The sequence below is a fragment of the Botrytis byssoidea genome, assembly GCF_014898295.1.
Source record: "Botrytis byssoidea strain MUCL 94 chromosome Unknown BBYS_030, whole genome shotgun sequence".
NCBI lineage: Eukaryota > Fungi > Ascomycota > Leotiomycetes > Helotiales > Sclerotiniaceae > Botrytis > Botrytis byssoidea.
Window position 1 is genome coordinate 141285 of NW_024065871.1, and position 26644 is coordinate 167928.

At 43.8% G+C, this 26644-nt stretch overlaps 9 protein-coding genes across 9 annotated transcripts; 4 read left to right on the forward strand and 5 right to left on the reverse strand.

Moving 5' to 3' along the window:
• Nucleotides 1-2258: 2258 nt before the first annotated feature.
• On the forward strand, nucleotides 2259-4176 carry EAE97_010745 (uncharacterized protein; the record flags this gene model as incomplete). The annotated part of the gene is made up of 4 exons (XM_038881260.1): nucleotides 2259-2620; nucleotides 2672-3831; nucleotides 3895-3968; nucleotides 4030-4176. The coding sequence occupies 4 exons, from the start codon at nucleotides 2259-2261 to the stop codon at nucleotides 4174-4176; spliced, it is 1743 nt and encodes a 580-aa protein (XP_038727878.1).
• A 1126-nt stretch (nucleotides 4177-5302) lies between these two features.
• EAE97_010746 (uncharacterized protein) lies at nucleotides 5303-7614 on the forward strand (the record flags this gene model as incomplete). The annotated part of the gene is made up of 2 exons (XM_038881261.1): nucleotides 5303-7136; nucleotides 7187-7614. 2 exons carry the CDS (start codon nucleotides 5303-5305, stop codon nucleotides 7612-7614), a joined length of 2262 nt encoding a protein of 753 aa, XP_038727879.1.
• A 164-nt stretch (nucleotides 7615-7778) lies between these two features.
• On the reverse strand, nucleotides 7779-8874 carry EAE97_010747 (uncharacterized protein; the record flags this gene model as incomplete). Its single annotated transcript, XM_038881262.1, has 2 exons — nucleotides 7779-8109; nucleotides 8162-8874. 2 exons carry the CDS (start codon nucleotides 8872-8874, stop codon nucleotides 7956-7958), a joined length of 867 nt encoding a protein of 288 aa, XP_038727880.1. The 3' UTR covers nucleotides 7779-7955.
• A 334-nt stretch (nucleotides 8875-9208) lies between these two features.
• On the reverse strand, nucleotides 9209-10995 carry EAE97_010748 (uncharacterized protein; the record flags this gene model as incomplete). Its single annotated transcript, XM_038881263.1, has 2 exons — nucleotides 9209-10893; nucleotides 10953-10995. 2 exons carry the CDS (start codon nucleotides 10993-10995, stop codon nucleotides 9209-9211), a joined length of 1728 nt encoding a protein of 575 aa, XP_038727881.1.
• Nucleotides 10996-11897: 902 nt separating this feature from the next.
• EAE97_010749 (uncharacterized protein) lies at nucleotides 11898-14351 on the reverse strand (the record flags this gene model as incomplete). Its single annotated transcript, XM_038881264.1, has 1 exon — nucleotides 11898-14351. The coding sequence occupies one exon, from the start codon at nucleotides 14349-14351 to the stop codon at nucleotides 11898-11900; it is 2454 nt and encodes an 817-aa protein (XP_038727882.1).
• A 1163-nt stretch (nucleotides 14352-15514) lies between these two features.
• Nucleotides 15515-16478, forward strand: EAE97_010750 (uncharacterized protein; the record flags this gene model as incomplete). Its single annotated transcript, XM_038881265.1, has 2 exons — nucleotides 15515-15547; nucleotides 15603-16478. 2 exons carry the CDS (start codon nucleotides 15515-15517, stop codon nucleotides 16476-16478), a joined length of 909 nt encoding a protein of 302 aa, XP_038727883.1.
• Nucleotides 16479-16774: 296 nt separating this feature from the next.
• EAE97_010751 (uncharacterized protein) lies at nucleotides 16775-18689 on the reverse strand (the record flags this gene model as incomplete). Its single annotated transcript, XM_038881266.1, has 2 exons — nucleotides 16775-17655; nucleotides 17708-18689. The coding sequence occupies 2 exons, from the start codon at nucleotides 18687-18689 to the stop codon at nucleotides 16775-16777; spliced, it is 1863 nt and encodes a 620-aa protein (XP_038727884.1).
• Nucleotides 18690-19562: 873 nt separating this feature from the next.
• On the reverse strand, nucleotides 19563-22340 carry EAE97_010752 (uncharacterized protein; the record flags this gene model as incomplete). The annotated part of the gene is made up of 3 exons (XM_038881267.1): nucleotides 19563-20279; nucleotides 20343-21451; nucleotides 21509-22340. The coding sequence occupies 3 exons, from the start codon at nucleotides 22338-22340 to the stop codon at nucleotides 19563-19565; spliced, it is 2658 nt and encodes an 885-aa protein (XP_038727885.1).
• Nucleotides 22341-25899: 3559 nt separating this feature from the next.
• Nucleotides 25900-26568, forward strand: EAE97_010753 (uncharacterized protein; the record flags this gene model as incomplete). Its single annotated transcript, XM_038881268.1, has 1 exon — nucleotides 25900-26568. One exon carries the CDS (start codon nucleotides 25900-25902, stop codon nucleotides 26566-26568), a length of 669 nt encoding a protein of 222 aa, XP_038727886.1.
• Between the last annotated feature and the right edge of the window lie 76 nt (nucleotides 26569-26644).

Consider the following 26644-nt stretch of genomic DNA (forward strand, 5'->3'; position numbering starts at 1 on the left):
TAAGATGTGCAACAAATCCTTTCTCTCAGAAACTAGCCAACCAAAGGAACACATTCAAACTTTTCAGGTGAATACACCAGGTCCCTACTAGTGATTTGATTCAAGGGGGGTCAAGCTTATTTGGTATCTGTCTTCCGCATATCTTTTATGTGCATCCATCTAGTCTGTTCAATCTCGGCAAGCGAGGAAGATCAGATGAGATGCAACAATCGATTCACCTTTCCACGCCAGGTAACTACGAATTGATACAAGAACTCAAGAGCTCAAATTTTCTGTCGCTCCCTGCTACAAATTGTCTCAATATAACGCCAACAATGTAAGTTCGACTTGACACCCCGATGTTCTTGAGAATGGGGCTCAAGCTTCGCAGCTAATCTCATCGTACTCACCAGTTATACAAGGGAAGGGGAGCAAGGTCACATGTTTGGGTGCGACATATAAACAAATTGCAAAATGGGATGTTTATCAATGAGTCCAGCGCAGTTACGATATTGATCTAGTTTCAATGTTGGGCAATGTCACGCTGAAGTTGAGAATCGTGGTTTGCACTTGGGGTAAAGTAGAAGAGGTAGAATTTGTTGCTTCACGACAGTCAATAAAATGATGGGAAGGGGTTGGGGTTGACGGGAGAGCATGAAGGTGTTCCAACATTTCGTAGTTATTTTAGGAAAGAAGGGAGATATGTGGTTGCAAATTAGAGTACTGGGAGTGAGCGTGGTCTTGAACTTTTAGCAGGTGGGTTTCTTGTTAGAGACGGAATAGATATATTTGTTACATATCAGATACAACTAGAATATATGTTCGCGACACCGTCCTCACCCCTTTCTTTATATTCTTACTCAACTAGCCGTCTCATGTTGTATGTTATCAAATCATTAAAGTATCGATATCAGTTAGAAAGAATGCAGGGGTTAATATCGGCCAGACCGTTATGAATACCAAAGGATCTCCACAGATTACGCTTTTGTCATCTTCATTTGCAGGGTCCAAAGCTGACCTCCTGTTTCATTTTGGCATAAGTGTATCTGAAGAGACGAGGGCTCGAGGAGGATAAACGTTGGCCAATTTAACGGCTCGATATCGATGTTTGATAGGCAAGGGTTACGTAACGTGAGGATGGTTATCTTTCCCCACATTTTCGTGGGAAGTGGAGTTAGCATTGGCCATGATATTGAAACTGGGCCTGGCTCGGGAGCGAAGTTTATTTATATACTCTGTCTCGCGACCTCGAGAAAAAGCCGGATACCAAAATTCTACACTTTAATCAAAATTTAATATCAAAACAAGAACACTGAATTCTTTGATCGAAATTTGAAGATCAATAATTTATTAATGAAGAATTTTATAAGTTCAATTTTGAAAATATTGTAATATAAAAACGAGTTTATATCGAATTTTGAAAAAGATTATGTTTAAATCCTATTTTATTTTTGCGGGTTTAGTATCCGGCTTTTTCTCGAGGTCGCGAGTCTGTATAACAGATATGGAGGTTCTCCAACAGGTGATGTAGAATCAGTATGGTTAGAACTGATATAATAACTTGTAATGAGTTAGTGTCATCAAATCTTGGCAAGGATATATAAAAACGCACGGGAAGAGATATTCATGTTTGATTCCGTATTAAAGATAGGATAAGAGCTCTTCCAAGCATCTTACCGGAACTAAACATCGATGCTGCATACCTCATGGTGCGCGATAAGGATGACAAGGAATAGTAATTGGTGCAAGATAAAAGATAAGCAATTTCTGGTGTATCTTCATATCTAGTAGACGCGGGCAGTTTCACCATTGGCCTGGTGTTGTCACAATACATGATGTTTCTTCATGACTTGTGTTTCGTTGTTCTTTGTTGATGATAATTTCAGATAAATTCAAGAAGGTCCTGAGAAAACCCAACGATGTACTTATGTATACATACATGAGAATGACGAAAAAACTAACTACCACAGTAGAGGGAAACCATAAGAACGATAAAATGAAAGTTATATCAAGATAAAGAAATTGAAAACGAAGCCACCAAGAGAAGTTCACCCGATTCCCGAAGCCACCTCTTGATAGCAGGGGTTCAGGCTAAACCTTCCTGATGAAGTATAAGATCTGATAGCTGTTGTGCGACCCCTTCCGCCCTGTGAGCAAGCGTGCTTCAAATGGAATTCTGTCATGCCTTACGGGCAATTGATAAACCTCCGTGTACTGCATAGATATGCCACGTCCGTGATATCTTCCTCAAATCTACAACAATCATCCTCATATTGAAGATGGCTACTTTGACACAGTCGAAGAGCAATGCATCGGCTCACAATGACTTGATACATCGTCCTTCTGTCACGACGGCGTTGCCGGCTGGAGATAACCCAAATCTTGAAGGCCTGAGTGCGGATGAAGCTGCATTGACGGCTCTGGGTTATAAACAAGAGTTCAAGCGAGAATTCTCGTTATGGACAACTTTTTGTGTTTCTTTTGCTGTGCTTGGATTATTGCCCAGTTTCGCGAGTACCTTATATTATGGTATGGGCTATGCAGGTACTGGAGGAATGGTTTGGGGGTGGTTGGTAAGTTGGTTCTTCATCCAATGTGTCGCTATGGGAATGGCAGAGTTGTGTTCGAGTATGCCAACTAGGTGAGTGCTCTTCGATATTGTTCAAAAATGCAAGCGCTGAATATTTTCAAGTGGTGGACTATATTATGCTGCAGCAGTACTCGCTCCTCCAGGATGGGGTGCATTTGCAGCTTGGATAACTGGATGGTCAAATTGGATGGTCCAGATCACAGGAGCACCCAGTGTGGACTATGCGCTCGCTGCCATGATTCTAGCTGCCGCATCAATCACTCACCCCGAGTACGAGCCAACAAATTACCAGACCTTCTTATTGACTGTCTTGATCATGATCATCCATGGAGTTATATCGAGTATGCCAACATTATGGATTGCGAAGTTCAATTCCTTTGGATCGACGTTGAACATGATAGCTTTGTTGGTAGTAATAATCATGATTCCAACGTCGGTCACCGGAACCGCTACAACGCCAAAATTCTTTCCTTCAAAGGAGGTCTGGTCTATCCAGAATGGTACCGATTGGCCAGATGGAGTCGCAGTCCTCATGTCGTTTATCGCCATTATTTGGACAATGTCCGGATATGATGCCCCGTTCCATCTCTCGGAGGAGTGCAGTAATGCCAGTATCGCAGCCCCACGCGCCATCGTTCTGACCAGTGGAATTGGAGGTCTTATGGGATGGGCTTTGCAACTTGTTGTTGCTTACACTGTCATCGATATCACCGAGGTCATTGATTCCCCGCTTGGACAACCATGGGCATCGTATCTCGTTCAAGTGATGCCACAGAAGATCGCGCTCGCTATCCTTGCCCTCACTATTATGTGCGGATTTTTTATGGGCCAAGGATGTATGGTGGCCGCTTCTCGAGTGACTTTCGCCTATGCTCGAGACGATTGTTTTCCATGTTCTTGGTGGATCAAGAGAATTAATAAGTCTACTTACACTCCAGTCAATGCCGTGTGGTTCAATACTGTCATAGGTTGCCTTCTTCTGTTGTTGATATTTGGCGGAAGCGTAGCCATTGGCGCCATATTCTCCGTTGGTGCCATCGCAGCCTATGTTGCCTTCACCATCCCTATCTTTATTCGCGTATTCTTCGTTGGCGATAGATTTCGACGCGGGCCATGGCATCTTGGCAAATTCAGCAAGCCGATTGGAATGGCCGCCTCTTCTTTTATCCTTGTTATGATGCCAATCCTCTGCTTTCCAGCGTATAAAGGCAACGATCTCACTGCCTCTTTGATGAACTGGACCGTGGTTGTTTATTTCGGACGTAAGTACTCTTGGGTTTTAATATTCTTCTAAATCCATCTTCGGCGGCTAATGATCGATTCAGCGATGAGTATAGTAACGATCTGGTGGTTCGTGTCAGCACATAAATGGTTCAAAGGACCTGTGATCAATGTCGAGGTGAGTTACATACATCCCACACTAACATTCCAGCCACGAAGGCTAACACTGGTAATCCTAGCATCATATGATGGGTAGAGACCCGGAAGAAATTATGGAAGGCGTTGAAGATAGTTCAGATGATGGAAAGACGAAGCCAAGTCCCTTCGAAAAGAAAGCCGAGCTAGGAGGGAATCGGGCTCTTGGGACTTCGGCAGTAACTCAGTGAAAGCTCCTGGGTCTGCAAGCATATCAATATTGAGATTCGTTGAGACAGCAGGAACGGTGAATGTACATTGATATCTTAACCAATAATTAATTATTTCTCTCTTGCATTAGTTGCAAAACAATCATAGTAACGTATACACCAATTCCGAATACCATACAGGAGACTGGCTCCATGACAGTTGCTCTCTGTATGTAGGCTGGGTTTGAAGATGTAAAGTGTGAGAAAATCTTATCGAGGGAGAACTTTCTAATGGAGATTTGAACAACTTGTGCATTCAGATGAAAAGTATGGATTGAGAAGGAAGATATACTCTCTTTCTCCCACTGTGAAAGAAACGACAGTCACCTACAGCGGCGATCCGTAAGCAAATCTTGCGCGATTTTTGCTATGCAAGTTGGATATAAAATCCCTCATCATGGTTGAACCCCCTCAATTTGCCTATGGATTCGCGCAGAAATGACACAGCTCGTCATCACGCTTTTGTCAATAGAAAGTATAAATTTGACCACTTGGTCTCAGAAGAAACAAGGAAATAACTCAAAAATGATAGGACAACATGAAAAGGATGGGAATACGAAGAGGAAATGACGAGAATGAAGATAATGTTGAGCAATCTGAGTAGAGCGTATCGTGTGTGAAAACCCCCACTTAGAGCGTATATCGTAGATCTCAATATTTGAGGAATCCGATGATAGATATTTTGCAGTTTCACCAGACTTGGAGGATATACTACTTCTTCCACCTGCCCCTCCCTCATCGTTTCCAAGCACTAGGATATTCACACTATCTCCCCCACATCCCACACTCCACAGTTGACTGAAATCATCTCAATCACTCATTCCCATAAGCGTTGGGGTATGAAGCTTTCACGTAATAACCAAGGTAACTCAAGGCAGTACAAGACAGAAAACCGAGAGAGAAGATGTCACCGTTGTGCCTTAATCCTCAGGCTTCAGTTGAACAATGGCTATCGCCAGGCTCTCCTTGTCAATTCGAAGCTCTCAAACCCCTAAAAAACATTGAACTGTTTCCGCCCTCTATAGCCTTTTGCGGTGTGTGTCTCAACGAATTATGAAATGAAAGACATACAATCATAGTTCTATATGAGTAGCAAATTCTAGGCACGATGTCATCCAACACTCGGAAATCTGCCGCTGGAAACGCTTCCCTATTATCTCCTTCGAATTACGACGAGGATGCTCCGTCTATACATTCAGAGCACAGTGATCAAGACGAAGACAGTGATGATGATAAGATAATTCAGGGGGCGCGTACGTCCGCAGATATTAGGAAATACGATCGAGGTGTACTAGAAGAGGAAGAAGAAAGGGACGAGCTTTTAGAAAGAAATTTGAAGCGCGGGAGAAGAGGAAGCGCATTGGAAGGAATAAGCTCGGGACTTAGAGGTTTATGGAGTAAAAGCCATGTTCTCTTACCTGGAGCTGGCAATGAAGATTCATCAAATCAAGACGATGAAACCGAGGTGGAAGAAAAACGACGCCAAAGGAGAAATAGACGGCAGAAGAAGCGGGAGAAATTGATGGAAGATGCAAGTTATGGTGAAGACGGAGAGTTGATGTTCGAGATGGAAGGAGGGCGCATGAAAGAAGGCAGTGCGACAGGGTCAAGCAGCGAAACTGACGAGAGCGACGATGCCGACAGACGCGGCTTGCTAAATGTCCGGGACCAGGCGACGCAACGAAAAAATTTGAGATGGGCTTGGTGTGCTATGTATCTTCTGATAGCATTGGGGTTTACGGCTCTATTGTTATTAGCATGGAAGCTGTCGAAGAAAGCACGTTTCACGAAAGAACATCAAACTTTTCTAAGCAATGGCACAGCTTTATTCGCGCCAACGACTATCTTGATAAGCTTGGACGGATTTCGAGCCGACTTCTTGAAACGGGGTATCACACCTAGATTAAATACTTTCGTCGAAGAGGGAATTTCGCCTGTCTATATGAATCCCAGCTTCCCTTCTGTCACCTTTCCAAACCATTATACATTGGTTACTGGTCTCTACCCAGAATCACACGGCGTTGTGGGAAATACATTTTGGGACGAGAAATTACAAGAAGAATTCTACTATACCAAATCTGAAGCGATGCACAAGAAATGGTGGGGTGGCGAGCCTCTATGGGTCACTGCTGAAAACCAAGGAATCAGAACTGCCATTCACATGTGGCCAGGAAGCGAAGCAAATATCATGGATGTGGAGCCTGCATACTTGGATAAATACAACGGACAAGAGCTGCTTCCCAACAAAGTCAGCCGAGTACTTGAGCTTTTGGATAAGCCTGGCCGAGAAGATAGTCAAGCAGCTTTGGCCGATATGAGACCTCAACTAATTGCAGCATACGTCCCTAATGTTGATCAGCATGGTCACCTTTACGGGCCAAATAGCACTGAAATCAGGGTTACTATAACAGAAGTTGACACTATGCTTGATCAATTGTTTCAAGGACTTGAAGCGAGAAATTTAACAAATATTGTTAACGTTGTCATTGTTTCAGATCATGGAATGGCTACTACAGACACAAATCGTCTTATTCAACTGGAAGATATCATTGATACCAGTCTAATCGAACACACTGATGGCTGGCCTCTATATGGACTTCGGCCAAAAGATCTCTCGCACCTTCAAGGCCTTTACAATACTTTGGCTGCAGAAGCCGCTATCAATCCCAACTTCGAGATTTATCTACGAGATGTTAATATGCCCGAACGTTATCATTTCTCCAAAAATGAGCGAATTGCACCTCTATGGATTGTTCCAAAGACTGGTTGGGCGATTGTCATGAAGGACGAATTTGATGTAGTTGAAGGAAAAGCAAAAGGAATTGCCTATCACCCTCGAGGACTGCATGGATACGATCACGAGCATCCGCTCATGAGAGCTATTTTCATTGCTAGAGGTCCTGCTTTTCCGCACGAGCCCAATAGTCGCGTTGAGCCTTTTCGTGAGTTCACAGCATTCTTTCCCAGCTAGATTTAGACTAACATGGCTTAGAAAATATCGAAGTGTATAATATAATTTGTGACTCTCTGGGGCTTACCCCTAACCCCAATAACGGCACGTTGCGTCTTCCACTCAAGCCTATTGGGATCCACTCGGCTGATACATCTCCCCCCGAACCTGCTGATCCTGAGCCAAGCCCTTCAAAGATAGAGCCTCAAACAAACGCAACTCTATCTATATCGCCAATTGAAGCTAGCTCTGCGGCAGATCTCAATGTAGTCCCTCCACAAATGGTGGGTGTAGATACACCAGAAGACTTGGAAGATCCAAATGTGGATAGACCGGTAGTAGAAGACGAGAGTAGTAAGACAGATGATGAGAAAAATTGGTGGGCATGGTTCAAGGGAGAACTAGATGACTTCAAAGGCTGGATTTCTGATTTAACCCACAAGAATGGGACCAACGAGACCCGGGCTTAGGAATAGAATTTAACGCTATTTTCGCTGATATGCGATATGCTAGGAGTTTTGGTAGTAAACACGAAATATCTGGGTTGGAATTTAACAAGGCGCTTAAATTAGATACCACATGCGGGGATTTCTATGTACAATAGATTTTTGCGGGAAATAATGACTTCTATAACTATGATTTTACACCTAGGCTAGAAAAGTGATTGATTTGCTAGGCTTTGTTAAGTCCTAACCACTAGAGGAATTCGCTTGCATTACTGGACGCTAGACTCAGGAGGCGCATTTCTTTGCCTCTTAGAAGACCTGTTGGCAAAAGCTTGGCATTAAGTTGTAGAAACAGTACTTCGACTTTAAGCATTCTCCATCTTCCCATGTATAGTTCTTCTGCCATTCACAATGAGTTCCGAACCAGCCTGAACTTTGACATTACCATGGACCGTAAAATTTCCGTGCACATGCAGCTTTCCGTTAATCTTCACATTACCGCTAGCTTTCAGCTCGTTGCTAGAATCAAAGTCAGTCTATGCGTTGTGATATACTCAGGCAAATGACTCACCGAATTTCCACATCCCCCTCAATCTCCATTCCACCTCTCGATTGTAAATCTCCCAAAACAATCCTCTGCTTCTCTAACGACTCGACAATGATCTTGCCACTACTCTCCACATTTCCCACCTCTACTCCTCCCCTGATAGTAACCTGTCCACTCGTATCCACCTTCCCTCCAACCCTCACCAATCCTCCTATTCCCTCTAGTAACACCTTAGAGCTACTCTTCACATCTCCCTGCACATACACATTTCCTCTCATCTCTATGCTCGAACTACTCTTCACAGTGCCCATAATCACAACTCCCCCTTTCCCTGCTCCTCCATCTAACGAAATAGATGAACTCGATCTCACATCGTCGGATACAGTGACATGATCGTAAAGAACAATTTTAGCACTCGCTTTTATGGGGCCGCAAACCGTCACGTGGTGATATAACGTCACGGATGAGGAACCAGATACCGACTCGAGGATTTTAAGGGGGCCAGATAGGGATACTGAGCGAGATGAGGATACGGCGTTGGAAACGGGGATGTTGGGTGTGGATGTTGAGGGACTAGAGGAGGAGGGAGTGGGAGGGAGGGAGGAGAAATCTGGTGGGTAGCTGGAGCCTGAAATTGTGGACGGCGCGGGGGTATCGTAGGGGGTGTAGGCGGGCGGGCTCTCTGTATCGGCTAGTTCGGGGATTTGAACCTTGTTATCGCCAGGGATGAAGACCATTCTGATTGTGGTGGGTGTTGAGATAGTTTTTTGATAAAGGAGGAGTGCTAGGTGATGAAATTCAAAGTTGATGTTGGAAATATGACTACTGGGTATGCGAATAAATATAGATAAAATGATGTAAGATTAATCTTGAGAAACAAGGGAAATTGAAATGATGGATATATAATATGCTGACGCACGCATTTTCAGCTTCTGTTTGTAGTGAGGTGAGTCTAACAAAGATGGCAGCCTGATAGTATTGTGGCTCATTAATCGTATACCCCGCACCGTTTGTAAGCCAACTCTCATTCATTGGTAGACTCGTAAGGTTTTGGTAAATTCTCGTCTAGCTCTAGTTTCCATTTACTTTCTCCACTCTAATTTTCTGCTTCAGTTCATCAACCACACCAATATAATCCTTCGCGCTGTATGGCTCAAAGATTTCCCAAAACCAACTTGACTTTCTATGATTTCTCAATCCCATGTCCTTGAGCAACATGTCATAATATGGTAACCCATCAAAAACGGTATCGGGATGTCTAGCACCAAAGCCTGAAGGATATCTCCACTTTCCAAATCTACTGTGTAAAACGGTTTGATATTCCATGTCGGAAGGAATGGAGACTTTTTTGTTGAAAAACGCAGTAGCCCAAAGTGCTTGAAATTGAGCCAGGAATGCTGTAGAAACTGATGTCATACAACCCAGAAAAATGATATCCCTAGACTCGACGAATTTAGGAGGGACCATGAACCGAAAAAGTCTATAAGGCTCAAGCCTTCCTTCAGGTGCTCCTTCCATTGGCTTTACCCTTTTAACTGCAAGTGGTTCATCCTTCAATTTGGGAAACTTGGAAAGAATTTCCTTATCGGCTCTTTCTATCAAATCAGTTGGTTCCTCGGATCCTAGGGCGTGCGGAAGTCCTAAGTCTATTCCTCTAGGGAGAAATTCTAGTGGCGGAACATGTTTCCATCCGGTAGCACAGGCGAAAGTGTCAGTCTGTAATTTTTCGCCGTTTGAAAGGCTCACTGTGTTCGCACTTAGGTTTACAATATCTCCAATGTGCACAGAGATTGCACCTTTGCGAACAAGTTCGAAAATATCCGTATCATGATTCAGAATAGAAAGCATCGTTCCAACGTAGAATGAATTCGACCAAGGCTCAAGCTTTGCGGTCTCTGGGTGCTTGTCATATCCATTTACCGTTTTAATCTCGTTTTCTGAATTTGCCCAATACTTATCGACAAACCAGCGACCAGCCGCCGTGCCGTGCAACCAGGAACGAACCGTTCCATATCCATCATAGTCGCCATATATACAAGGACTAAACCAAGTCAAAACTCTCGTATTAACCATCTTTTCGATCCAGATCTTGAGGGGCGTGGCGTACGACTGAGCCATCCATCCTGGGCCATGCCCTGACTCTCTGATAATCCAGTCTACGTGAACTCCCTTCGACGCATATGCATATGCCATATCAAAAGAGGATTTTGCGGCTCCAAAGACACACACGCTTCTCGCTGTCTCCAAGGTATCCAAGTGATTCGGAAATTCTTTCGTATGAAATACAGGTGGTGTGAAGCCCTCAATTCCAGGAAGTGGAGGAACGAATGGCAGTGAAGTCAGTCCTGTCGCGACGATAAGTTTCGATGTGGATATTTTATACTCCTCGAAAGTAGCCGGAAAACTACTTGAACCAATCGTGACAATCCAGCCACCTTCATCTTGATGCTCGGCTGAGATTGCTTTACTCTCGAATCTAATCTTATCATAGACATTGTATTCCTTCGCAAAGTCTTCGAGATATTGGTGGACTACTGACCCGGGAATATATTCTCCAGGTTTAACACCATATCTCTCTGTAGTCATAGGAAACTCGCTATACTCTAGCGCTCCTAACATATTGTTCGTTTTCAGCCCAGGATATAATCTATCATTGGCCCATACACCTCCAATCGTTGCATTATCAGCCAAAACAACGACATTTGCGTTAGGATGGACTTGGAGATAGGTTTTTGCACCAGCGAGACCAAACCAACCTGTCGCATTGAAAGTCAGCACATTGATATCTCTTATCTCTTTCTGAAGGTTAACTTACCTGCTCCGACTACTACAAGATCAACTTTACCGTCTTGTGACATATTTAACTCCTATGATGACTGGCCGAAACAGTTAAGAAGTAAAAAAAATTGTCCCAAGGAAGGTCTTCATATATTCATATTTTTCTCTTTCTTCGATTGACTTCGGTGCTACAAGCTTATCGCAGGGGTTTTTGGTAAGATCCTTTGATTTGCTGTTAATCCATGGCACCAAGGCTCCAACGGTTTGACAGTGGAGCATGCTCACGTACAAATCTTATGACAAGACTTTGCATCCATACAAAACTGATGCCTGACCAACCGGATTGAACCAGAATATCAGTTTGACTTTGTGGGTATTCAAACATAAAAAGGTGGGCGAGTGAGATTTTGGGTCGAAATTTATATGCAGGTTCGCACGTGTTACGTTTCCTACAAAAGCACAAGCACCCTTGTCCGTAGCGCAACCTGCCTCTTTCGGATACATATATATATATATATCGTAAAACGCACTGATAGCTGTTTCGGGAAGCTCATGGTCTGAAGGTTAAATTGTTTCACTTGGTATATTTTCTCGTCGTAGATATCCGTTTCAATTCGAATTGTATCCAAGGCATATCTACCATTGAGAGATATTAGGATGTCCTAACCCCTCGAGCTGAGCAATATACATGTTGCGATACAAAACCTGGATCGCAATATATTTACGAATATTACATGTGTACAATTTTCGGTGACACAATGCTGTACATCCAGATCCAAGTCTGAGATTGGCCTAGTCTAATGATAATCTAATTGACAATTTGAATATATCTCAGAAATCGAAATTGTTTGGGATATCAAAAGTCGCTTGTGATGTTCAATTTCAGGTTTTTGGGAGAGCCGACCGTGGATAAGACATTATATGTTGAAAGCATTTTGTACGGAACGAATTAATGGCCTTGCGATTCTGAATGCGTAAAGCTTCATGAAGTGACTCCAGTAGCTTCTGGGCCATCAAGCTGCGTGAAGATGTTTGGTGCGATCTCATCAACAATCTCCCAATGTCGCGGTATATGAGCCCTGAACTTGCCCATTAATAACCCAACATTACAGCTACACAATTGAATATCCTCAATTGAAGCTCTAAAATAAGCACCTCCTTCAATCCAAACCTCCTTTCCCTTTTCGTCATACGAGAAGCCATTTATCACTTCGCTTAATTTTGTCAACTCGATAGACATACTCACTTCGTGAGGGAGCATCGATGTGCATGATAACGCGTTGCATGCTTCTTGTCCGTACATGCAATGGGTCCAAATGACTAATGCTGCAGATGCTAAAGCTATGTAGGAAATTGGGTCGGGGATGAAGTTGGCGAGAGAGGGGGTTCGGTTGAGTGCATTGTGGCTCAGGAGAATTTCAGTGGCATGCCATAAGGCATGCCGAGAGTTAGGCTCTTGTGTCCATGCACGTGCTGCTGCAACACGTCTGGTATGGGGTTGAGAATATACATCTCCGAAGACTCCTCGGGCTTTATCAGAAAGTGCTAGATCTTTGGCGAGCATCCTGATAGTCTGAGTCTCGGTAAATAGTTGTAAACTCACCAGGTGATGAAGGACAGAAGTGTCAAACATAAAGCTATGAATGCGTCGGCAAACTATATCTTGCCATCCAGGCTTATCATGGTCTTCGAGTCCATAATAGTAATGCACTGGAGACAGTTCTGTCTGGTCAAATGCACCGGGGCACGATACTTTCGCGGAAAGATTTGAGAACCCACGTTTTAGAGCTTTCAGTTGGCGTTTAAGTGATTGTCTTTGAATATTCAGACTTAGTTCATTCCGTCTCTCAGGCCGACTCTGCTTGGAAAGCTGCAAGATTTCTGACTGCATAGCCCAAAGACAAATCTGGATATCTTCTAACATGGACTCATTTTCTGAAAACTCAACTACTCCCAGAGCGACTTCTTCAAACATCACATTGATTGAACGAGAGCTTCTAGATTTCGGTTCATTCGGTTGGCGAGCCTCCCAATTAGGAAGCCCTCCGGCATTCCAAAGCGCGATGGTGTCTGGAATACTAAAGTGTAGTTCTTCTGGCTTGAGTAAAACTGGCTGCACGGTTATGGCACTGAAATATGTGTCAATCTTGAAGAGATCGACTGCTATCCTCTTTCTCTGTTGGTCTCTAACCGAACGTAGTGGTAGAAAATACCCGGGCTTATCGTCTGGATAAATAGTCCCAGGTGTTAAGATTCCAGTTTCGTATATAGAAGCAACTAACAAGTTGCGTAAGATCAGTCCTTTTTTCAAAACCTCACGTTTCCCACAGTATGATGCAAAAACAATATTCAACAACGTGCACTGATATAGAACAATCGGCAGAGGCTGTGTCATTGTATCTATATCCTTCAACTGGCACAGACGTGGGATAACATGCTCTACCAAATTATGGTGAACTTTCAAAGCCCAATCTCTCGAGCTTGGGGTGCCGTCAATCCAACCTCCAATCATCAATATAGATGGAAGTAGAAGCTTAGGTGTCTCTTCATCATCTTCGTAAGTTGGGGAATGTATTATAGGCCACCGATCGTGGAAATCAGCAAGGTATAGATGACGATATCTCTCGACAGTTTCTTCGGCAAGTGAACATAGGTATTCAAGTTTAGATATGGAAACAGGGGTATTTTGGGGTGCTTCTCGGGTTTGAGGAGCATCTTGTTGGATCCTGACATTTGACCAATCGAGAAGCCCGTGAGGCGTGCGCCTCAAATTCAGTGAGAGCGAATCTTCAGCAATGACAGAATTATTGAGAACGTTCCTGCTTACCGACGAATCATGTGCCTCTTGCAAAGGGCTGCGTGTTGGAATACAGTTGAATGCGTGATTCAAGTGGGACGATTGACCAGAGTTGAATGCTTGAGCCACGCTGGATATTTGATTTGTAATAAAGGTTTCATCAGGATTCGGTGTCTGATCAGACTGTGGGCTTTCAACGGACATCTGATCCCCTTGTACATTTTCGGACATTGAGAGTTCCGATCCCTCCCAATCGCTCAAACCATCTTTAGAGGCTTCATCTTGTATGCTGGCTATGGGAGGCAATTCTTGTCGCAATCCATATTTGCAGGAAATTTCCTTTTTTCTACACCTGGAACATGGATCATTTCCATCGCATTTGATTTTACTGGAATGACAAGCCGCGCATGCCCTCCTGCTTCGACCAGTAGGCCTTTTGAATTGTTGTCCGTGACGTCCAAGATGTCTCTGGAGACCATCGCTACGAGAAAACTCTTTGTGGCATATTCTACAAATATGTGCTGGAGACGAATTTGAATGTGATTTTTGATGCCGAGTCAAATGCTCCTTCCGCTGAAACGATTTGGTACAACCTTGGGACTGGCACGACCATCTAGGTGGTTTTTCTTGGCTATCCATTGACGCGAATGACAAAATAAATGGCTGACAAAAACTCAACTATGATATCACGTCATGCATATCTCGATTTGTATTTAACAGTTGAAAAAAACTGTTGTAGGTAGGTAGGTAGTCTATGTTAAAGGTTTGTCATCCAGTGTGTGTGTTGATAGGTCCGTGAGGTGGGCGGCCGAGATTATGAACTGCCACGTGATATCTGAGTTTCGAGCTTTTGCTACCAGGGAAAGGGAAGACGTAATCGAAAGTTGGAGAAGCTAAAATTGTCCAAAGTTTAATTTCCATTGTTTCGTTTTGTGTTGTGATATCTTTCTTTTTCCAAAGATGTAAGAGGAGGGCGGCCGAAGATTACAGATCCTCCGAAGAAGCCAAAACTCTAAATCCCAAGGCCCCTCCGGGACCTTCATGCTATCACTAAGCATATCTGCGCAAGAAGTGAAATCCGGGTGTATCTTTCATCATAACTATTAAATGAATGCAGAAATGAGATCATTAGTTACTTGAGGCTGTGAAATTTACAAGCAAGGTTAAACTGATTGTTGAACCTCGATGAGCGACCCAGCTTTATTAGCTCTCTAGATACTTGTCACTCCCAGTGAGCCCTCAATGAATATTTAGGATGGTGGTTTGAAACCCCAAATAACTAGCTCAATTTCTAATCATAGGGAAATCGTATAATCAGAAAATAATCTTTCTATATCCAGGATTTGGTACCAGTCAACTTTTCCAGCATCTAGAGGAATGACATTTTGGGGGTTGATTTTCAAACCTGGACGACCATCTAAACGTCAATTTAAAGTGGAACACTGTATGTCAATGAAATGATTTATGCGCTCAAAAAAAGAGGGATAATCCGATGAACAAACCTCAAAAAGTAAACGCAATGGAATAGATTTAACTTTGTCTTAGGTCCTTTTTTAGGCCTTGATGATCAAGCGACCGTGGGGGAGGCTTTACACTTCGGCTCCCCCCGCATCGCTTGTTTCTATCCCCTTGAAGATGTGAGTGGAATGCCGTGAATCAACTTCTATATAAACAACGAAGTACTTGAAGAGAAAACTCATCATTCAAATATCTATCTACTCATTCCATAAAAGTCCTCAATCATTCAAAATTTTCAAAATTTTCAAAAATCAACCATTTTAAATACCAAAACCATCTTCATCATGAGTGTCATCAAGAACGTAGCTATCTCCGGTGTAAGTAAACCATTCTTCTCCAAACCCCTCATAGCACGATGTAACTCAAATACAGGCAGCTGGTGCCCTTGGCAAGCCCATTTTCGAAGCCCTCGTCCAGTCCAACAAATTCAACATCACAGTCCTCACTCGCTCCACATCAACCCGCACCTACCCCTCAAGTGTGTCTGTCCTCCCCGTAGACTTCGACTCCATCCCCTCTCTCACAGCCGCCCTCCAATCACAAAAAATCGACGCCGTAGTCTCCACCGTCGGAACCGAAGGGTTTCTCGGTCAAAAACTCCTAATTGACGCCGCCGTTGCAGCAGGCGTAACTCGTTTCATTCCCTCGGAATTCGGCTCCGACCTTTCCCACCCCAAAACTAAAGCCCTTCCTGTCTTCGGACACAAAGTAGAGGTCTGTTCCCATATTGAAGCCCTTGCCGCCAAGAATCCAAGTTTTACATATACATATATTCGCAACGGCGCATTCCTCGATTGGGGACTCGAGCACAACTTCATCCTCGATGTGACATCCGGAAAACCATCTATTTACGATGGGGGTGATGGACTATTTAGTACCACCACTCTCGAGACCGTAGCTCAAGCCGTCGTAGCTGTTCTCTCCAAACTTGAAGAGACGAAAAACCGAGCTGTGTACATTGAAGATTTGCAAACATCTCAGAATCGTCTTCTGTCGATTGCAAAGAAGGTTGCCCCAGAGAAGAAATGGGACGCCGTTCCGGTGAAGACGGCTGATATTCTCAAGTCTTCAAATGAGAAGCTTGCAAAGGGGGAAATTACCATGGAGGTTATGGTCGGATACATTCTTGTCTCGCTTTTTGGAGAGGGATATCCAACGAGATGGGAGAAGTCAGATAATGAATTGTTGGGTCTGAAGGAGAAGACCGATGCTGACTTGGAAGCTATTGTGAAGAAGTATGTCAAGTAATGAGAATGTCCTGAGACAATATAAGATTGCAATATGCAAAGGTTTTATGATTTCCGAATGTGTTTTTTCTATTTTAGTGCTAAGAAATTCTTCTCGATCTGGTAGATATTTGAGCGTACACTACTACACGCCGGCGTGATACAGACCAACACTTTCTCTAATTTTGCCGCTAAGATTTCTGAAGCGTACTTGCCGGCGATAAGACGATTATAATAGTCTCCATTGAATTTTCATTGACATAAATCATAAGTGCGTGTATTATAATCTTGCTCTATTCAATTTTAATATCTGCATTATCAAACCCCCAGATCTCTCTTCAAAATATCCGCCCCCTTCTCTGCTACCGCATAAACAGTACTCAAGACATTTCCACGAGGTTCAATTGGGATAACACTCGCATCACAAACTCTCACATTCGCCGTTCCATACACAACCAAGTTCTCGTCAACAACCCCATCCAAATCCTCATCCATCATAGCACATGTTCCTACAGGATGGTAATTTGTGGCTCCGTATTGGCGAATGAAGCTTGTCACTTCCTCTACGCTCTTGGCATGACGAGGAAATCCACTCGGCAAAGTGTTGCCACCTGGCTTGAGAAGCGCAGATAGCTTAGGCTGTTCCAGCATTTGGCCGATTTGGATTATGTGGCGAGATAGAATTTCCGTGTCTAGGGGATGTTCGAGGTAGTTGATTTTGATTTCAGGATACTCGCCAGGGTCGGCAGTTGTTATATGAGAGCTTCCACGAGAGAAGGGGTGGGAAAGCATAGCTAATATGGTCATATAGTTCCCTGGTGCAGGTGCAGTACTCGTGGTGTATCGTTGTTTCCGCGTCATGAAGACTGTTGAGGATGCTTCTTCTGGGTCGAATATAATGCGCTTGATGATATCGTACTGGGCTTTTAGTCCTTTGCTGACTGTTGATGAGGTATCCAGGAGGATCTTGTTAACGAGAGTTGTCAATTCGCGTTCTTCTTCTTCTGAGTTGAAGGCTTTTAGTGGCAGATAAGAGAAACTATACGCGGCACCTTCTGCTAGCCGACCTATGTGCTTAGCTTCGTACAGTTTTTTGGCGGCTTCCATTATTGTGGGATCATGGGCAGAGACATCTGCTGTTTCGATATTATCTAGCACTTCAACGGAAGGCCCAAAGTTCAGATGGTCTTGGAGGTTTTCTATTCGGAAGTAAGCATCATATGAATCAATTTGCCTAGCAGCTATTCTTACCGCCGACACCCGCAAGTTCACGAAGACATTCGATACCCGCAGTAGCAAGTCTTTCACGTTGTCCAATTCCGGATAGCTCCAGTAACTTTGGTGATCCAAATGTCCCAGCACATACCACGACTTCTCGATTCGCATGAGCAATCACAATTTCCCCATTTTCATGGCTGTAAAGAACACCTTTTGCAACAGCCTTACCGTCCCTTTTCTCCTCGTCAAAGATAATCTTGTTCACCAGTACATTACTTCTGACAACAAGATTATCTCGTTTTGTGGACGGCTCCAGAAATGCGACCCCAGCATGGCTCCTTTCGCCTTTGCAGGAATCAATAGCATTCGTCGTCGTAGACCCTCCAAGAACATCTCCCTCGACTGGGTTCTTCGACGAGCTATATCCCAGATCTTGGATCGCATCTGTCCAAGCTTTCTGCATCGGATGTAACGTCACAGGGTACGAGGCTTGAATTCCCTCCTCATTTTCGCTCTCGTTATGCCTACGGACATTTCCACCTTCCATCGCAAAGTCCCCAATCTTCAACTCTCGCTTAACCTCCTCGCCAGGTGCTTGCAATTTTTGAAACCTCGTATAATACTTCCCAATCCCTTCCCAATCCCAACCTTTCCCAGCACCTACCAAACTTCCCCATGCATTATGATATGCGCTCGACGGATACACCAATGCATGTGAATTGATTGCACTACTTCCACCCCATAACTTGCCCCGTGGTTGCAAAATCACTCTACCATTCAACCCCTGCTCTGACACAGTCCGGAATCCCCAATCATAATTCTGGTCTCCAAATATTGAACCAGCAAGGCCTGGAGTACTGACTTTGGGGTCTGAGTTGCGATTTTGGCCTGCTTCGAGTACGAGAATACGAAGAGTGGGGGTAGATGAGAGGCGTGCTGCCAGGACGCTACCTGCTGTTCCACCGCCAACGATTATTACGTCAAAGGTGTCGACATCTTTGTTTCTTGAAGACATGGTGAAATTAGGAACTAGTATTGTTTGTATGAAAACAAAATTTGAGCTCGAAAGTATCCTGCCATCGCAGTTGGCGATATAATAAGAGACGAGAGATGGCGTTTAACCGCCCAGGCAGCAGCTTACTTCCACCTGCCGAAAGAGTATCTGAAACCCCCACTTTACTCCATAGGAGTAATTATACAATATTGCAAGACATATTATCGTAGCAAGCGTAGACGTGAACATAGTGTAATTGAAGTAGAGTAATGCGTATTATTAAAGAGACTGTTAACCTTACAAGATGCAAAACGAAAAAAGTCAGCATAATGATTTTCTTGCAAGCTTCAATTACCTATTACTATACAAAACATGGTGTCACAAAAATGGCGAACTATGTTGTCAATGCTGTTCTAGATGATAGTAGCGAATATCGGTATTTATACTTGAAATATATACCACCTTGTCCCAATTTCCTCAATGCGTCTAATCATTAACCAGACCAATAACCCAAGGTTTAAACCCCGTCCCAAATCATAAGTACTCATGTTGTTTCATCGTGTTCATTCGTTTACCATGCCGCCTAAAAGCCCCGGCCAAGAATGCTTTTTCCAAAAGAGAAATACAAGAATAAAAACAGGTACGCCGATAGTAACCAAAAGAGCGTTTCTGCACCGCCACCCAAGACCAACCAGTGAATGGTGATATCCAACCTTATAATTATAATCCCACCGGGTATCCAGGAAACACCATGGCCCAATTTTCCACCCCGCCAAAAGAATTCCCATGCAAGCATGTTTTCCCGTATCTCATACAACTATGTATGTATATACATCCATTCTGTCCAAAAATCATATACAGTTCCAAGCCTGGTTCTTATACTATAATCATTGTCTAGGCATTTCTGCCTGTAGCAGCCTCACCGCGATTCATTCTGTTGTTAAGAGCTGCCGCGTTAAACATGAAATCACGATTAATGTCCATGCTTCGAGCGATCCGCCCACCTGGCGTGTTAGGATTAACAACGTTCACACGGCCACGATTTGAGGCTCGCTGCACGTCTTCGTCATCTGTGTGATCTTCCTCCTCATAATCGGCCAATCTTGTGAAGTAATCAGCAAGCCCGTCGACGCTAGGCGTACCAACAACATGATCATACATGGGTGGGGGTGTTGGCATTGGTGGAGGAGGCTCATCGGCCTCATATTCAGGAGCAGCAAAACTTGGGTTACGCAACATGTGGATGGGTCGTTGGACTGCCGTATTCATTGCAAGATGCGCTTGTGGTGGTCTAGTCAAAAGCTGAGCGGTTTCTGGGCGCGCAATCGTCGACTGACCAAGACTCTGCCTCAGGTTATCAAGTGAAGAAGCTCTCGAAGCTGATGTTACTGGAGGATTCTCCACACTGGCTGCATTAGGACAACCACATTGACGCTCATTTTGAGAGCGAACACTTGGGCCACCGAGGTCACAGTATGCAGGCAAAGCCATTTGCATTTGGGACGCATGGCAGCTGAGAATAGTAAAGGGGGAATCGATAGATATCTCAAAATGACGACGCTTTTTACCAGTAGGGTCATCGGGATCTTTGCGGGATATGCGCATGGCAATCTAAGAATAGGGTAAGCAAATGTCTCCCAAAGGACGATTAATTAATGTGAGAATTCAATTTACCTTGAACCAGTGATGTACCCTGGCATTCTTCCATGAACAATCATGATGAAGACGTTTGGATTCATCCTTCTTCATCATCTCGCATGTGGGCAATTGAACTGACATCTCCAATTCTGTTGGGCCAGCAAAGTGGTCAAGCCCAAGGTCGATATCACCTAGTATGTTGTTGGACTCTTCAGGTAGAGGTTCTGGAGTGGTGCCCAGCTGTCTTGCTATTCTCTCCCTCTCCCTCTGTGCAGTTGCCCGCGCATGGGCTCTTTCTGTAGCAGAGAGCTCGCCTCCACGGAGAACTCGCAACTCAGAGTTTCTAAACTCTTTGGAGGGATCCTGGTTCGCCAATTTCTCGAACAGTAATAGTTTCTTCTGTTGCTTATCCTTTCTGGTTATATCACCACTGTTGTTGTGGTAGTCAATAGACTCCGTAACGTAAATCCTGATCTTGTGAATTTGAACTTTTGCCAAAGGGGTCAATTTGAAAGCTATGGGAATCTTAGAGCCAATTGGGAATGATTTTCCTGAAATCATAATATCATAATGTAACTGGTCATCCCAATTTCTGCTTATTGAGATGGGTTCGACCAATTCCAATGACTCAATATTTGGTGTTCTGATGACCGGTACTTCTTTGACTCCAAAAAGGTTGGCACGAAATGCACCCGCCCTTTCAACCAGAGTTTCCACTTGCCATACCACAGAAGCCATCGGGAGCTTTGTGGTTTCGGGAGAGTTATTGTCAATTGGTAATTCAAAAGTGTATTCGTATACTCCAGGATGGAAGGTTTTGTAACCTTTCTGTTGAGGTGTTGGGCCGTTGGGAGAGTCTCCCTTTTGAAAACTTCGGGATTGATTGTTCTGTAGTGACAGTCTCTTTGTTTCTTTTGATGTCATGAGAGTACTTGCTCTACTTCTGGCACCGAGTAATGTCGATATTCCAGAGCTTGGTGAATCTAGAGGAGTTACAGATGTCGTCCCAGATTTATCCCGTAAATAGTAATTGCAGTGCGTGCCATAACCGACATCAGAACCTTCATACAAAGCATTAAAGAATGGTAGAACTTGTGTCCGAAGTGAATCTTCTTGGAAAGTTTCTGTTCTGTTTGGTGGCAGTCCTATGTTGTTGTAAGCTTCCTTGATCAGAATGAGTAAGTGAATTGAGTCATGCATACCTTCAGGCCATTCAGTTCGCGCTTTTCCTCTAAATGTTAATGTAACCGACTTGATTTTGGCGCTTTTGGTAACATTAAGTCGAACTTTGCCACGAAGAATCCCAAGGGTATTGTGGGATTCAGAATTGCGAGTTGTACCATCGTGATCCAAACCAGTCAGGTAGACAATAGGTTCAGCGAACGGAACGTAAACAGATACACCATTGCCTGACGCAACCGGTTTTTCATTTTCCCCAATGTTCGCTATTGGGGTTGGCTTCGAATTTCTAAGGCTCAAATCAAGGTCCGGTTGGCTGGTCCCTAATGGCCGGTTCTCGATTCCCACAGCTTCCATATTATTAGGCCCAGGACCAGTCATCATTCCTCCTTCCGACCCGGCCTCCAACCCAGAACTGGATTGGGCCCTTCTAGAAAATAGGCTTCGGCGATCCCCCGAATTAGTTCGTACTGACTGTGAACGACTCACTTGCGGGCTCGGCGTTCTCGTGGATGATGCGGCAGAGGCTGTTGGCGAAGAAGGTTGGGATGAAAAGGGAGAGAAAACAGAACCTAGCACACGCTTTGCGCTCTCTCGGGAAGCCAGCTTGTTCAATTGGGATTTGGTTCGGGAAGGCTTTTTAGGCTCTGGTGGGGAAGAGGGAGGTCGCAAATCAAATGGAACGAAGCCTGCGGGGAGACGAGTTATATGTATGGAATGAGGTCGACGTTGTCTAGGTCGGCAAGGTGGGATGGGAAGAGTTGTGTTCCGTGTCTTGTCTGCTCGGAAACTGGGAGGGTTGTAGTAGACCGTTCCTCGACTAGTGAAGTATGGAATGGAGATTTGGCCTGTCATCTTGCGTATTAATGATTAATTCTCTCAAAAAATATGTCCGGAAATGTATATGCTGAATGAGTGTATGGGTCCTCTCGATGAGGGGTGGTAAGAAATAAAGCGAGAGTAGTCGCAAACTGTGGTGGTATTCGAGATGCAGTATCTCGTTGAATCCCTCGAGGCAATGGCACAATATTATAATATTGTGATATCAGATCGCACTGACACCAGATGACCCAAGACTCAAAGCAGTGATGCAGAAATGTATTTGGGCAGGGAGAAGCTGGTAGGGCATGAAGAGGACGGGGGCATGATTCAAGATGCAATGTCGCACAACCAAGTCACGGAGGTGTGTTTGAGGAATTGGGACTCACAATGTTGGGTAGATTACTATGAAATTGTTTGTTGTCAGATGCTTGGGCAACTTACAAAACAAGGAGTAAGGTTTATGTCTGATTGCCAGCACATGTAGAAGAGAATGCGAAGTAAAGTACTGCGTTATTGTAGTACGAAATCGCAAGAAGCGGTATGCTTGTTTCCTTTTATTTCCAGGTATTCGAGATTCAAGCAAAAGATCTGCTGGCAGGGTTGATATTGATGCTTGTATAGCTAGGGATCCTGGAAACCCCACATACAACAATGTATCGCGATGAATGGACGATTGGATGATGGGAACCAGGTCAGCAGGTTATCGAATACCGAGACATAATTCTCGGGATGATGGGACAGAGGAAGTACAGATGGGAAACAGTCGTTTCGAAGCAGAACAATGAATTGAAAGGATAGAAAGACTAGAGATGCAACGAATTTTATGAGCAGGCTAACGAATCCGAAAGCATTTAGTCTCAACGCTTAATGGTCGTGATGATGGTGGCTATTTATGATCCCTAGGTGGGTATTTCCTACGTCTGCTTGCTCTGTTCCGGTGGAATGGAGTGTGAATGAATGAGAAGTAAGAAGTCCTTCGGAGTCCCAATTCAAATCTTTGGACCCATTCCAAACATTTTAAACGCCGCATCGTGCTTGTTCGTGCCGGAAGCCGCGGAGGAGACCTATGAAAGCAACTTCTGCGTATAATAATGCCCAGGTGCAAAAAGTTAGAAAGAGCCGATGATGTACCTAACTCTCCTGTACATATTCTGATTTTTCTTAGCGTGCATATTCGCTATAATAAATTGGATCTCGATTTAGAATCTACAAAACGTGACACCAACCACGACGACGATAATGGAATAGGATGGCAATACTCAAAAGTGGTTACCATACATGTTACCGCATACTGCACATAATCGACTTTTCGTTGGACGGTACAAGTGGCCATTCAAGGATCTAGATCTCCTGTCCAACAGCGTTCGTGATCCTATTGATGACTGTACAATGTAGCTGGAAAAGAATACGAAACTAAAGTCCCCGCCATATCCGAACAGACAGTGCCATTCCGAGATACCGGGCTCTGGCCGCACCACACCGAAGTTCTAAATTTTAGGTCACTCACTAGACATCTAGCAGGTACGGTTTTTATGAAACTGTGATATCTACATCAACGAATTGGGCACTGATCACTCAGCCAATCCATCTTCGATGAATCTTAAATCAGCAATCAATTTCCATATCAAGATTCTAGAATACAAGTTTTCATGCCCAGGTGCCCGTCAAAAATGCAAGTAGTCAATGACAGATCCACAACCAAACAGACAGAACCAAGAAAAAAATCTTTAACAGAAAAGATACCCCGAAAATAGGAACCCCCTTGTAATCTCTTCACATGCAGTTTCGGTATTTAGATTTCGCTATGGATATACCAAGTAAAGTGTCAACCCAATATCCTTTGCGTCTGGGATCCCTTTCGCCCTTGAAATTTAAACTTTTTGAAGGCTGAAACTACTGTTCGATGTTGGTTGGAGTAACAACATATCGTCGTGTCGAATTGCTAGACTCGCGAGACTTGTTTCCAACTGACGTCTAAGCCTTGTTCCTAAGAGTACTCTGCCACCCCGCCCAGAAAACCTAATGTTGTACAGACTACGTGCCGATTTTACGACGTACCATTTTCACATCTCCAAGTTGATTACGAATCTGACCTGATATGTTCTCTTCTTGGCTTTGAGATACCGAATCAGGGGTTTCTTTTCATAAGGCTATCTTATGATTGGCAACAATCGACAACAGTCTAGCTAAAAGATTTGAATTTATGTCCACAATTCAAACTACTCCATATAGATGCAGAAGGCTCGTTTAGTGGCATACGAAACAATGACGAAGGGTGACAAGTATATCCTAGCAGTCTAAGGCTCTAGGTCAACATCCAAACAAAAACCGCGTGGAATTGATATCGAAAGCATAATCATATTTCAGCATTTATAACCTCATCCTATCACTCAAAACAGGCACAGGTCAAGATGCAATCAGTACCTGCCAAGAGGATACCACCCTTTGTAACATCTCATTTGGCGAATATCCTAAAGCATGTGTAAAGATCGGAAGAACTGCTGTCTTATCACCCCGAGCATCCCCTCTAGCCCCTCAATATGCGGGATACCTATCATAGAAGTCCGAGCTTTTAAGCCACTTGCATCATCCTCAATTCGGAGTAATTAGATTTGTTCCAGAAGAAAAAGTTTAATAAATACCAATCCTTCTTCCCTGAGTATATCACCATCTAACTTTTGAAATATCATCAAGGAGAACCTTCGAAACCAAGATACTCACCGGGGGAAGAATCAATCTGTTTAGACGTTCGGGAACGTCACTTACAATCTATCTTGCATGAGGTTCCATTGCATTCATGCACCAATAGATTCATACACGTCATACCGGGGCGGCCAGTGTACACGGTGATCTTGTGCTCAAGCACAAAAATCCCATAACCACAGCCAAATTAGCTCATCCTGATTACATAAAGATACCTGGAGATGATGGAAAAGCTTCTAGAGTAGCGGTAGAACTCTTTTGTGGGATCTAAAGTATTCACGCGCGACACGGTATTGCTTGGGACTAGTAGGATTCCAGAAAGAATGCATAAAAATGCATGGGAACGTTGAGATTAGTAACAGAAGAGGATGATACCCCAGCGTTGGATTAGTTCATCTCTTTTCTTTTAACAATTATGCCGTTGATTAAACTTCGCAAAGTCCTAATGAACTGTGGTCGCCTAGAATCTGTGTCTAGCCCCACCCGAGAATGAAGGTGTACTTTCAAGTACAACAATAATACATCAAGAGTTTCAGTCAGAGCGTTGAGAACTTGAAATGTGAACAGTAGAGGAAGCCTCGAGAATTTAAGTCGCTGCTCCTACTCCGTAGTCAGACTTCAGCTACAATGTAAAATAATATAACCCCACCGATCAATAGAAGGGCGCGCCTTGCCAAGCCCCAACGGTGCTTATGAATAGCATCCAAAGTAGCACACAACACCTGATATTCTGGTGTCAGCAGACCAAAAGATATAACGCCTTTCGTCGGACCTGTGAAGTCAATACATATAATATAAACAGAGATAAGCAGCTATTCACTAGTATTCCAGCATCATCATCGTCACCATTCATTCAAACAGAGACGAAAACATCGACACAATTGTCAATATGAAGCCAGCGACTGTTCGCAAAACAGCACTTATCCTAATCGATGTTCAGAATGGCTTTCTCCATTCAACAGCATTTGGTGATCTCGCAACTCGAAGCACGCCGAAGTGTGAGGAAAATATCGCAACGCTGCTTAGGAGTGCCAGAGACTACAATGAAAGATTAATAGAGGCAAGCACCTCATCGTCTGTCCTCATTTGTCATGTGCACCATCACAGTATTGATCCTACCTCTATGTTGCATCCCATCAAACAGATAGAAGTCGATGGAAAATCAGTACCTGCTGTCCACCCGCAGAAAATTGCAACTCCTCGTTATAACGAGAGGACTTGGACAAAGAACGTCAACTCGGCATTCATTGGAACGGGGCTGGAGAACTTTTTGAAGGAGAACAGCGTGAGACAATTGGTCATCTGCGGTTTGACCACAGATCACTGCGTCAGTACATCGACGCGCATGGCGAGCAATTTGAGAATTGTCGATATCATGGAGAATGGGAAACTTGTGGATGAAGGTGATATTGTGCTAGTGGGGGATGCGTGTGCAACATTTGCAAAAGGAGGAATTGATGCTGAAACAATACACCAAGTCAATCTTGCTAGTTTGGATGAAGAATTTGCGCAAGTAAGAGAGACGACAGATGTTGTCGAGAAGGTTTTCGCGGTCTAAATAGGTGACTGGTTCTGTCCCAAGCTAGGATATTTCAGAGTTGGCTTGTAATATAATTCAACAATGAAATATAGAT